This window comes from Physeter macrocephalus, chromosome 18 (genome assembly GCF_002837175.3).
Source record: "Physeter macrocephalus isolate SW-GA chromosome 18, ASM283717v5, whole genome shotgun sequence".
In the NCBI taxonomy this organism is placed as follows: domain Eukaryota; kingdom Metazoa; phylum Chordata; class Mammalia; order Artiodactyla; family Physeteridae; genus Physeter; species Physeter macrocephalus.
This window is the reverse complement of record NC_041231.1, coordinates 87,613,488-87,627,150: the sequence shown is the minus strand read 5'-3', so window position 1 is coordinate 87,627,150 and position 13,663 is coordinate 87,613,488. Positions and strand designations below refer to the sequence as shown.

The 13,663-nt window shown below is 40.9% G+C and overlaps 2 protein-coding genes and 2 pseudogenes across 2 annotated transcripts in view; 3 read left to right on the top strand and 1 right to left on the bottom strand.

Annotated features, from left to right (window-relative positions):
- Positions 1-7,700, top strand: part of LOC112064328 (uncharacterized) — an 11,241-nt gene extending 3,541 nt beyond the window's left edge. The window contains exons 2-3 of the mRNA XM_028479531.1: positions 2,257-2,588; positions 6,970-7,700. Coding sequence (XP_028335332.1) covers positions 2,257-2,588; positions 6,970-7,382 — 745 coding nt within the window. The 3' untranslated portion in view covers positions 7,383-7,700. The remainder of the gene's footprint in view (positions 1-2,256; positions 2,589-6,969) is intronic.
- LOC102976986 (histone H4) lies at positions 2,273-2,663 on the top strand. The gene has a single exon (XM_028479442.1). It carries the CDS (start codon positions 2,282-2,284, stop codon positions 2,591-2,593), a length of 312 nt encoding a protein of 103 aa, XP_028335243.1. The 5' UTR covers positions 2,273-2,281; the 3' UTR covers positions 2,594-2,663.
- On the bottom strand, positions 5,412-5,793 carry LOC102993589 (histone H2B type 2-E-like; annotated as a pseudogene).
- A 3,461-nt stretch (positions 7,701-11,161) lies between the features above and the next one.
- On the top strand, positions 11,162-11,612 carry LOC114484293 (histone H4-like; annotated as a pseudogene).
- Positions 11,613-13,663: the final 2,051 nt, after the last annotated feature.

The following is a 13,663-nucleotide window of genomic DNA, read 5'->3' as shown; positions in this document are numbered from 1 at the left end:
AAAAAAAAAAAAAAAAAAAAAAAAATTTATATATATATATATATATATACATATATACACACACATATATATATATATACATATATACACACACATATGTATATATATAAATATATATATAAACTTTCAAGTTAAATTTCTATGACACACCATGGTATAATTCCTTGACATTCTTATTTTACTCATGCATCAAATAATGGACACTTTAACTTTTTATTCTTTCTAGACTCCAAAGTAATTTACCTGATTTTTTAACCTCATTCTCTCTTGGTCTTTACCTACTTTCCAGAAATAGTAAATTGTTTTCTGGCCTTCCTTCTTTTAAGGAAATGCTTTTGTACTTCTACTAAATGATTTCTTCTTTTTTTTAATAAAACCACTGATTGCACAATCTATCAATCAAAGAACACTCATTGCTTTCATAATCAGTTCTGAATGTTCCCTCTCCAGAAACACACTTTTGGGAAAAAAAAATAAGCATAAATTTTCAGGTACTCTCCATTTCCTGATATTCTACCCTGGAAGAATTCTAAAGTCCACAATTTTTCTAGTATTCATCTTTTCTTGCCTTGATAAATAATGGTTTATTCCACAAGCCTGCCTTAGTTCTCTAATGTGATTTTATTTTTAAATTTATTTTTGCAATGCTTCATTCTAGTTGAGACGAGTATCTGTAATTGGGTTTCTTAGAAATACATTGAACATTCGCTGTGTTCCAAAGCCCATGATAGCAAGGTTGGATACAGATCAAGAAACAGAGAGGGGAAAGGAAACATTCTAGAGCACCACTGACCAAAGAAAACAATGCAAGGCAAACATTTAATGAAAAAAATTTCAGTAGGTAGCCACATTTTAAAAAGCAAAGAGATGCAATATTTTAAATAATATATTGCATTTAACCCAAAACATCCAAGATATATTCATTTCAACATGTAATAAATATAGAGATATTATTAATGCAATATCTTACATTCTTTTTTTCAATCTAAATCTACCAAATTGGGTTTATATTTTAGTCAATCTGACACTAATTTTTTACTGGAAATGATTTGTATTTAAATTCCATACACTTTATTGTTTAAAATTAAGTTCACATGGTCAGGTTGTTCAAACATACCTAAAAATTTCCAATAACTGAAATGGAGTATCAGCCTTTAAATTTAAATTAATTAAAATTAAGTAAAATTAAAAATTCAGCTCCTCAGTAACAGCAATCCCATTCCAAATGCTCAAAAGTTATTCCTGACTACTTTATCAGACAATACAGTCCTAGGGGGAATTGTGTTGGGAGCGTGGAGATGGCAACGGAGACTGCTGGTTAAATTGGGGGAGTTATATAAATTTAAATGTAATGATGTAAGTTTAACACTGACTTCTTAAATAAAAAGTTTGCACACAAAAAGATATGGAGATTATGAAAGCAACTGAACATAGGCCCAGATGGCAAAATACCAGATTGAGAGATTTAAGAATATTGGGGAGAAAGTCAATCTGTGGAGCATGAAGATGGAATTTCCGCAGGTAATTACAGTAGTCTTCAATGACTGCGTTGAGCATTTGACCAAAAATTTACCTTTTGATTTTCAGAACACCTTTGTGATGTCGGGGTTAACATTTCCATTCTACAAATGAAGAAAATAAAGTAAAAATAAGAAAACGCCTGTCACAAAACAGGTCTTGGACGTCAGAAGGTGAAAGGTAGCAAGTACTGAGGGCGCAAGCAATGGAGTCATACCTCCCAAAAACAAACACGCCAGCGGGAAAGCCTTGTTGCCTAATGGATTTCAGAAATTTCCTCGCTCCCTAAGACAAGTTTACCACCATAACTGTTTCACCTTCATTTAAAGTATACAAAAATGCTTCTCTGGGAAGAGAGAAGCCAGGGACTCGTTTGCATTTCAGATATGCGTTTAAAATGACAGGCAAAGTACAATTTCGGTTAATGACTTGGCCTAAATATACAAACCTGAAAAACAGATGCTGGCTTAATAGGTACAATTATTTCATTCCCTTTATAAACAAGAGAATTTTTTTTAAATGCCCTTAAACAGGACGTGTTAAACTGAATTCAGAGAATGAGCAGACAAAGCAATCTTCTCTTTTCGGCTCCGCCCCACTGACTCTCAGGCATGGTGGGCGGGGATAAATTAGGTTACGAACTAACCCCACCCCCTACCCACCCTCATTTGTAGTTTTCAAAAAGGTCCGCTGCCGGGTTTTAAATAAGAATTTCGGTTTGCTCTCCATATTCGCGAGCACAGTACCCGATCCAGTCGTAGTGATGTCTGGACGTGGCAAAGGCGGGAAGGGCTTGGGTAAAGGGGGCGCCAAGCGCCACCGCAAAGTCCTGCGGGATAACATTCAAGGGATCACAAAACCTGCAATCCGTCGCCTGGCTCGTCGCGGTGGAGTAAAGCGCATCTCAGGTCTTATTTATGAGGAAACCCGCGGGGTTCTGAAAGTGTTTCTGGAGAATGTAATTCGGGACGCGGTCACCTATACCGAGCACGCCAAGCGCAAGACTGTCACGGCCATGGACGTGGTCTACGCGCTCAAGCGCCAGGGACGCACCCTTTACGGATTTGGCGGTTAAGTCGGCACCCAGAAACTAATTTTCTGTAGCAATGCCCAAGGCCCTTTTCAGGGCCACCTAACTACTCGCTTGAAAGAGCTCGTTGCCCTGAATTAGTATTTTCAGGTTTTTTTGTAAGGAACTTGAGTTGTGAAGTTTGTTAGATTTTTTGGGTGCAGTTGCTTTAATGCAGCTCATGTTTGCTTAGGTTTGAGTGCATCAAACGTTTACACCGTGTTGCAGTTTTAATGCCACACGATGGCTTTTCCACTGTAGAACCCTTAAGCGTCCCACATTGTTTGAATAGCACTGATGATTCTTAGGAATTCTCGGTCTTGCAAAATTAACCAGTGAACTTTAAGATTTTACTAATTTATTAGATTTTCCGAAATACGGAATTACTGTTTGACAATAAGCTATGAATAGTGTTGGGGGACAAATATAGGTAATGCCTTATTAGCCTGCTCAAATCTCACTCAAAACTTTGGTAAATTTTAAATATTCAGTCCCTAGTAGGGCAACTCAAAGGAAGAGCTATAATGAAAGAAGCTAACACTGAACTGTTGAGAGTGAAGGCACCCATGAGGAGGCCAAGGTGGCACATGGGCCGTTTCTTCTCTCCCTGAAAAGCATTTATATTTGGATTATATAAACTGATTACCAGATGTTCTTTAATCTACAAAGAATTTGGGATTTGTCTCCTGCCTTTTCAAATCTATTCCCTGGTAGTCTGTAATAAAGCAACAACTCTAATTCATCTCAAGAACCCTCCGGTTTCTTTTCTCAACTATAATGTCAGAAACCGAGCTACATGGACATCTAGCCCTGTGCTGGGACTCCGCCACACCAAAGGTTTTCTCATGTTGTCAGTATTTGCAAAGGAAAAGGGGAAAGAAGTCCCCAAAGTAATAAATGAACAAATTCTTCTGTGTCTTGGCTTCAAAAGAAAGTCACTGGCCGAGGCCTGTTTAAAAGGACTTCAAGGTATTAGGTGCCTTTTCCTTACATAGGTTTCCTGCCTGCAGGCCATGTGAACCAATCCCAGTACTGTGGCGGCAGGGGTGTGGGGAGGGGGTTGGGAAAGAAGGAGCAATTGTTAGTTAACTGTCTTTTGGTCCTGCTGGGTTCTGTGATGGTCTCTTAAGGTGGCCCCCAGGATTTCCCCTCTTGAGTTTCACTCTTGTGTGATCAGGTCCCTTGAGTGTGGATGTGACCTGTGACTTGCTTTTAACCATCAAACCAGGTGACCATAGGTGACAGGATGTAAAAAATTTTGTGTATATGACTATGTTATCTAGGATTGTAACATCCTTGACTCTTACATGCTGGTTTTGATGAATCAAGTATCCCTGTTGTCAGGCCCAAATGACAAGAAACTCACAGGGCTATTTAGGAGCTGAGGGAGGCCTTCAACTAACAGCCCATAAGGGCTTCAAGCCAATGGCCAACAAGAAAATAAGACCCTCAGTCTTAAAACTACAAAGAACCAACCAGTAAATTAGTTTGGAAGCGGATATTTCCCCAAACATCCAAGAGACCTCAGTCCTGCATAACACCTCAATAGCATCCTCACAGAGGACCCAGCTAAACCCTGCCCAGACCCACAGAATCTGCGAGATAATACATGTGTGTTGTCTGAAACTGGAAATTTCAAGGCAATCTGTTATGCATCAATAAAGACATCCAACACATTTGGCATCTTCATCAATCCATGTCATCGAAAATAACAGATATGATGAACTGAAACTGCAATCTTTATCTAAGGGAAGACCTACATTAAAAAAAAAACTTTAATGTGAACAACATTGTTTCACAGCTATGTGAATCTCTACTCACACACCCAATACTGACCTGGCACATGCATTGGTAGTGTCTTGCTGGCCGCCCAAATAGCAAGTCTATAAGCCGTGAAAAGTACTAAAAGCAACTTATCAAAGTCATTTTGCTTTCAGCAATACAGAAACTATCAAAATACTAACTCAGGAAAACTGTACATTTCAGTCCATATTCTCTGTTCCCTCTTCACTTGTACATCTTCTCTTACTCCTGTTTTTTGTTTCTTTTTTTTTTCCTCCTGTGTAAATGAATACAGAACCTAACACTGACTGAAGGCAAGGAATACAAAAATGAAATATAAAAGAAAAATGAGTCAAATTGAGGATTTCAGACCCCGCTTCAGCACCATGTAGCATTGATTATATCAATAATAGCCTCAAGACCAAATAAAGTGAAAATCTTTTCTTTTTAATGCAAATTTGAAAATTCACCTTTGAAAGAGTATACTTGTAGTTGAGATTAAACTCTGAGGTTCCAGTAAATACCCCAGGCCTGTTTCAGTATATACTGTATAACTGAGATTCCGAGCCTTTGTGAAGTACGAACACCTTCTCATGAGTTAATATTTGTGAAGCACATAAAATTATTTTGTTGTAACATGGGCATTATTTTTAAAACAAGGAACCCAAATACAGGTACCAGCATTACACAACTTTAAATCCACAGATACTCACTATAAAATTTTCAATCTAAGCAATGACTGGCTACAAGAACAATTTAAAGATTTTAAGAAATAAAAACACAAAACCCAGAATAATAGAACTTTCTACTCGTTCCTACAACACACATTTCAAATTCTTTGCTGCACTGAAGAACAAAAATTCAAATAAACCTCTCATACTGCAATACTGTTTCCTGCGCTTTAAAGAATGACTGTAAAAAATAAGAAAAGAAAAAAACACGTTTTTTAAATACTGACAAATCTTGATATTATAGCTCTCAATATGCAAAAATGAATGGCTCTAAAAAGAACCATTGAGAAGTGCTAGAGGCATAGAAAAATTTACTTGGAGCTGGTGTACTTGGTGACAGCCTTGGTGCCCTCGGACACGGCGTGCTTGGCTAGCACCCCGGGCAGCAGCAGGCCCACGGCCTTCCGAATCTCCCTGAATGTGACGGACAAGTGCTTGTTTTAATGCTCCAGGAGCGATGCCTCGCCCGCGATGCAAAGATGTTATTGACGAACGAGTTCACGATGCCCATGGCCTTGGACGAGATGCCGGGGTCCGAGTGGACCTACTTCAGCACTTTACAGACATAGATAAAGATAGAATAGCTCTCCTTATGGCCGCACTTGCGTTTCTTGCCATTTTTCTTCTGAACCTGAGTTATTGCCTTTTTGGAGCCCTTTTTTGCGTTGGGACAGATTTAGCCGGCTCTGGCATGAAAAACAAAGTAAGCAAAATTGGGGGATTAAAAGAACGAGAACAAAAGGAACATCGCGAGTATTTATATCAAGGATATACAAACGCTCACAAACCTAAACTTTGATTGGACAAAAGCTGACCAATAGGTTACTAGTATGTAAACTAGGATTCAAAAACTCCCTTTTTATTGGATCAAAACCGAACACTTCTGTATATTCCTATAGGTTGATTTACAACACTGTTATGAGACTATAAATTCATTCACATAAAAAAATCAATTTTTTTTAAATTAAATGAAAGTCTTCGCGTTTGGATGCGGAAACCAGGTAAGGAAATCCTGTTATCTAGCCTAGTCCAGTCCTGACCGCAGCTCTGTCGGGTTTGTCCGGGACACTTTGGGATCCTCGGAAGGAGTCCCGAAATGCCGGTCCATTGCAGTGTTATCAAGAAAGACTCGATCGCCGCCATGTTTTTAAGGTTCCACATTGTAAAGCTTTTCATGACGGCTCTCACCATTAGACCCAGGCTGACATTTTACATGCATCAAAACCAAACAACAGAGCCAAATTACCAGTTTTGAGTCAAACACGACACTAAAGATCCAGGGATTCCAGGATATTGGGAATTTGCTGAGTGTCCCCTGAATAATACAAAATTCCTTACATCTTAACAGTATTTCCTAGAAGACCATGTTACAGTGAACTAGATGTTTACAGTTAATGTGGAACAGGATTCATGAGATGCTTAGAGGATGGATTTTTAAATAGGGGGAAGGCCTGGGACTAAGATCCGATGAAAACGGGTTAACTGCAGAAAATGGCGGGTGTCTAAAGTCTAAAGAACTTTTCCGAACACATTCTATTTCGTGTATCCAAACAGGAAAAAAGTTGAAGAATATTAAATGAGTAATGTGTTTTTGGACAATACTTGGGTGTGTGGGTATTATCGATAAAACAACTCGGAAAAAAAATTTTTTTTTTTTTTTAAGGGGCTGGGAAGATGTCTGCTAATTGAAATCCACCAATCCCAAACTTGCACCTAATGGATAAACCAATCCTAAATCGCTCGAAGCACTTCCGGAATTTAGCAGCGGATGACTAACCGGAATTGCCCACAATCCAATCAGAGTGATTCTGTTCCTGTATAAATATAGAAGCAAACCTTCCAGTTTAGTCCCTTTATTTTGCAGATAAGTAATGGCGCGTACGAAGCAAACCGCTCGTAAGTCGACCGGCGGCAAGGCGCCGCGCAAGCAGCTCGCCACCAAAGCGGCCCGCAAGAGCGCACCGGCCACGGGCGGCGTGAAGAAGCCGCACCGCTACCGGCCCGGCACGGTGGCCCTGCGCGAGATCCGCCGCTACCAGAAGTCCACGGAGCTGCTGATCCGCAAGCTGCCGTTCCAGCGCCTGGTGCGCGAGATCGCGCAGGACTTCAAGACCGACCTGCGCTTCCAGAGTTCGGCCGTGATGGCGCTGCAGGAGGCGTGCGAGGCCTACCTGGTGGGGCTCTTCGAGGACACCAACCTGTGTGCCATCCACGCCAAGCGCGTCACCATCATGCCCAAGGACATCCAGCTCGCCCGCCGCATCCGCGGCGAGAGAGCATAAATTATTGTTGCCAACAAGTGCCAACTTAAAACCCAAAGGCTCTTTTCAGAGCCACCTATAATTTCACTTTGAGGAACTGTATCACAAGGGAGTAGAAAATCCGCCCGAGCCCCACCAAGGCAAGGCTGGAGGAGGGCCGAACTCCCTTCTCCCCCAAGTATTCCATGTACCAACCCCAGGAAAGGACAATCACCCCTGCACACTCTGTCTTCCATATGAGAACAGGACATTGACTCCTGAAACTACTTTTCCTCTGCAATCCTTAAAAGTTATTTGAGAAACAGCCAGGGGAAAATAGGTGATATATAAATATTCTTATCCTCTTAACCCCTAAAAGAGAAATAAACCTCCCATGTGAAGACAACCTTATACCAGTATGAGACTAGAAAGTATCCTTAATAGAATTTGGGAATTCAACGCTAAGAAAGCTGTATAAGCAAACTTCATTTGTCTGCTACCCCAAGTACAAGCCATATATATGTGTGTGTGTGTGTATATATATATATATATGTATATATATGGCATATATATATAATGTAAATACATATATATAGCCTGCTTTGGTTACTTCGGTGGTCTCATTTCTGAATGACCTCCGTGTATATAAATTGTTTTTTTCCCCCGTTAATCTATGTCAATTTAATTATTAGATCAGGCAAAATAATTCAAATTTCCCTCTCTCTGATACAAGAAGTCCAGAGATGACATCAGGTATGAGATAAGGGTGGGTCCTTGAACAACCTGGAAAGCATCCTAGGGATGCTTTATGTGGCATGCACACACATACACATGTGTGTGCACATGAACATGTACATATTCAAGGACCCAGGCTGAGTACTACTGGAGAGCAGTTTGGTTAACTTATTTGCTCTGTACTGAGCAATAAGTCCTCTGGTAAAGGTCGTCATACTTTCTGTACTGAAAATAGAGACCTGGTACCCAAAACATGGGTTCCATGGGATTTCCAGAGTTCAACTTCCAGCAGCACCACCGGCAGAGAGGGCAGCAGTGCTGTCAGTGATACAGCTGGGCATAGCACTAGTGCACCAAATCTGGGGCCTGAACTAATAAGTGTGTTCAGCACACCAGGAATTTATAGGTTGTTGCAGCATATAACTGAAAATTCAGATTGTGCAGAATGTGTCTGCACCCTGCATGAGAAACATGATATAGTCACTAAGGCAGAACTTAGGTTTTGCCATAATCACCTATTATTCATCTTCAAAGAGCCAATGAGACAACAGCTCCCAACTTTCTTCTAACAAATGCAGAATCCTAGGACAAACCCTAGAGCAATGCCAGGTTTGTGGATTCAGTCAGGTTTTACAGACGTTGGCAGTGGGAACGCCCAGCCTTATTCCTGGGTTTACTCCCGGTCTGGGGGGCGGGGGGTGGCGAGGATTAGGCAACACTGGAGGCTCTTCAGGAGCTAAGTGAATAGCTCTGCAGAAAAGTGAGAACACACGTCCCATGGCAGGAACCAAAGACACTGGACACCAACAGTTTATTTAACAAACGTTGCAGACTGTTACTGGAGCAAATCCTCAGCTACAGAAACCAGAAGTCACACTTCAGAAACAGTGGGAATAGCTCAGTGCAATGTTTTTGAACATTGAAGCAAAACTGCAAGTAATAATGGCAATGCAATGTGATTTCTATGTGACTATTGAAAGGCTTATTAGGCTCCCAGTCATCATCGCAGCACTTCTGCCATTTTTAAAAAAATGTAATTTTCAGGTGGAACGCAGGAAATACAAAAAGCAAACCAAAACTGGGGTGGGGGGGCAGCTGGGGAGAAACAACAAAAATCCTGTGCATGAAAGTCCATAACAGCTTGATTTATAAATTAGAAACAACTTAATATCTTTCAACTGGTAAATGGTTAAATGAATTCTCATACCCCATGCAACGCAATCCTACTCAGCAATAAAAGGGAGGCTATTGATAGATGCAACTACCTAGATGGGTAATGCTTAGTGAAAAAAGCCAGTCTCAAAATGTTGCATTTTGTATTATTCCATGTATATAACATTCTCAAAATGGCAGTTCTAGAGGTGGAGAACAGATTAGTGATTGCCCCAGGATAGGGGAGAAGTGAGTGGATGTGAATATAAAAGTGTTACATTAAAGAGTTCGTTGGTGATGATGGAACAGTTTTGTGTCAGCGTTGAGATGGTAGTGACACATAAAATTGCACAGGGCTACACACACACACACACACACACACACAAATGGGTGCATGGAAAAATTGATGAGAGCTGAATAAGGCCTGTAGGCTAGTTAAAAGTACTTTGCCAATGTCAATTACCTGGCTTTGATATTATAATATAATAAGATTTCACCATTAGGGGAAACTGGGTTCGAGGAACTCTAGGTACTATTGGAGCAACTTTTTGTGAATTTAGTTATTTCAAAATAAAAATGTAAAAAAAGCTGTGATCTTTCTTTAGCAGTTGCTACTGTGTATTGCTTTGGATTCCAAGGCTTGTTTAACAAATTAACATTAATTTGTTAACATAATTAACATAATTAATTTTTTTGGGTGTGTTTTGTTTTGTTTTTGCATAAATAGCAGTGTTTTCCTTTCTTCTGGCTGTTCTAGTGATGACATGTCCATTGAGCAGCGGTTTGGTTCGTTTAAGTTGGTGTGTGATTTTTTAGCTATTGCTGCCACTACCTCAAAAGTCAATTGAGTTTTGAAATCTGATATTTCTAATCTCAAATTTACTGATGGGGTAATTGGTTGAGCTACTGCTCAGCTCTTAGGACAGTGTGCTTGGTATATCATAGTGTGAAGTAAAAATAATCTCTTATTTCGAACATTCTATTTATTCCAAGGACATCATTTAAATCATAGTGCTCCCATGTGCTCGACAATTTTTTTTTAATAATATAAAAATCTAGGAAAGATCACATTTTTACTTCTGGCACTTGCATAAAATCTCTTTGCCTAACATTGGCGTTTATGATAGCTTTGCATGAATTCCATGCACCAACCACAGTAAAGGACAATCACCCCTCCACCCTCTGTCCTCTATATAAGAACAGGGTATTATTAGCCCCTGACAATTTACATTCTTTTCCTCTGCAATCCTTCATTGTTCAAATTTATATGCTTAATCTGTATAAGTGAAAGCACACTGTACAAACTGGTGCTATATTAGAAATGTTTTGAAATCTTTCCATGTGCCTTAGGCCTGTCTGTATTATAAATACTTTGTTTTTAAGAACAAAGTCCAGGGCGATAGAAATTTATTATTCACGAACTAGATGCTATTTTGTTTACAATAACTCATTATCAATAGTATTGATCCTATTTTATGGATAAGGCCACTGAGTCTCAGATAGATTAATAAACATGCCCAATAATACAGTTTGAGAGCAGCTTGCTCATGGATTCCAAATCCAAAGCCTGGCGTGGTTGCTTGTCAATGTATTTATAAATTACTTTGTTTTGGGAATTTGGGCTTAAAGGCCAGTGGCAAAGATCCAAGAATACATGGAATGGATAAATCTTTAAACATGTACAAACATACTTAAACGAGGCAATTCCCTTTGTGTATACGTTTGATGCTTCTGTTTAAAGATTCTTATTTTCTGAATACCAGTAAAATGCCCTAGCCCTTGTTCACTTCAGGTCTTAGAAGCAAGGGGCGGGGACTCAGTACGGTTTCCCGCCTTTCTGGTCTTTCATTTTTCACAAAGGTCCGCACAATCGCTACATAACGGGCTGCAGGTTGCTAGCGTTAGACTCAGCCGCTGTGCTTAGTTTTTCTGTTATGTCTGGACGGGGCAAGGGCGGGAAAGGCCTGGGAAAAGGGGGCGCTAAGCGTCACCGCAAGGTTCTGCGTGATAACATCCAGGGCATCACCAAGCCCGCCATTCGCCGTCTGGCCCGGCGTGGCGGTGTGAAACGCATTTCTGGTCTCATCTACGAGGAGACCCGCGGGGTGCTGAAGGTGTTCCTGGAAAACGTAATACGGGACGCTGTCACCTACACCGAGCACGCCAAGCGCAAGACTGTTACCGCCATGGACGTGGTCTATGCGCTCAAGCGCCAGGGGCGCACTCTCTATGGCTTCGGTGGCTAAGATTGAGCTTTGTAAGGTTTTTCTCTTTTCTGTAGCAAAGTTAAAGGCCCTTTTCAGGGCCACCTACCCTTTCTATGAAAGAGCTCACACTTACCATTTGGTGGTCTGTAGGGTAGTTTGGTACAGATGGGAGAAATGAAGCACAAAAGTGTTACTTAGACATAGTTTGGTCTTCAGTCCCTAAGGTGTTTTCAGAATGCTGGAGGTGTTACTATCGTTGCTCCTGATGTATAGATTAACTCAGGACCAACAGGTGGCTAGTGGCTAAATGTGGCCACGCAGCTAGCTGGTAAGTAAAGGGTCATGGGTTCTTTGAGTAGAAATATTTGGGGTGTCCATAGACACTAGAGTACAGCTCTTACATGGCTTATATACTAAATTAAACTAAATTATGAAAATGTGACAAGACAAAGGAGTTTGGGCTAGGATAGTTAATGGTAGAAAAGGAACTAGGAAGATAAGTGCTGGTTTAACAATGCAGAGTTCTCTCTGCTTTAAGCTTCCTATCTGGTGATAAGAATGCTGTTTTCTTCCTGGTACAGGGAGGGAATCTTCCATATGGGAGTTTGATTTCCTGTTTTTAGAAGGAAAATAGGAGGTCAGAGTGCTCTTTTGCACCTGCTGTTTTTCAAGTGCCTTTAGCTCAAAATAACTCAAACCAAAGTGGCATATTTTAGGGTGGCATATTCTGCCACCCTTCACCTCCAAGCACACTACCAGGCAACTTTCCCAGAGGTCACAGAGCAGAAAGGCTCACAGACCAAATTAAAATGCTTAGAAATTTTAATCAATTTAAACCATGTTGCAAAAAGCATGGGGAAATAGATGGACAGCACAGCATACTTAGGATAAGACAAACAGGTGGAAGGTCCGCGCTAGATGAATCCTGTTATTACACAATGTTCATATAATCTCCTTTGCTCTCTGCCACATCAGCCTTCCTTTCTGATGATGGGCTTCTGAGGACCAGAGTTAAGTTGAACAAGAGGACTGAGCAGGTGGAAGGTAGCTGGGCCAATCACACACAGTTGCTCTATTAAACAGATCCAGGGGTGTATTTACTTGGTCTATAGTTGTCACTCACCAATGGGTTTTATCTGCATCCTATGGGCAGAGGTCAAGTGGGTGGCTGACAAGATATCAAGCATGAGATGCCTCATAGATACTGAGAATTTTACGTGCCTCATGAATGTGTGGTGCCTATTTGGTCCTTCAATCCCATCCTCTCTGTGTTCAGCACACGTTTATCTCTAGTCTTTGAGTCTAACGTATACTTAGACGTAACTTAACGTATACTCAGTCCTTCGCAGAACTGAGCACTCTTCAATAACATAATGAATCCCCCTTACACCTGCCTCCTCTCCCCTCACTCTTCCCTGCCCTTTCCTCAGCCAAATACCTGCTACTCCTTCTGGGCCCAGCTCTCATATTGAAACGGAGCAGGACCGTATGGTCTATGCCCCCCATGTCCTCAGCCTGACTTTTGTCTGTGGAAAGACTTTAGCCAAAGAATAAGTTTAATCAGAGAAGTGAGAAAATACAGAAACAAAGGAAAACTATCAAAGAAGACCAAATAATAATAGTTTAGTCCTTAAGCAAAGTCAAGGACCTTTAGTTCCTCCTCAAGGGCTAAGTTAATGTTCTGAGCCACATCCTTTGAGCTGTCTTGTAGGTACTGAAACCCCCGCCAGGTGGAAGAAGTTAACTACATGATGACCAGACTGCAGCCATGACATAAGCTGCCACAAATCCGAGAAATGGCCTCAAAAAAATGGGAACAAACTGACCCTGGAAGTAAAGACCAACTGTACTTAATAATCAAGATGATGCTGGTCAGACAACCACATGACCAATTTCAAGATGACTGTGAGAGCTGACTGTACTGTTTCTGCATGTAGCACCCTCCCTCAGCCTGGAAAAGCTCTTGCCCACTGATTGTCAGTGTGGGGGAGTCAGCCTTTGGACAGGCGTTCGCCTTCCCCCTCCCCCCACCCCAGTTGCTGGCATCCAAAATAAAGCAAACTTTCCTTTCCACCAACCTTGCCTCTTTATTGGCTTCTGAGCAGCGAGCAGCCAGACCCCACTTTTGGTTACAATATGACGTTCTTCCTCATATCCTCATCGTTCCCTTGCCTGCAAAGGGCTCTAACAATGAAATTTCTGACCATAAGTGTTCCTACTTGAATATAG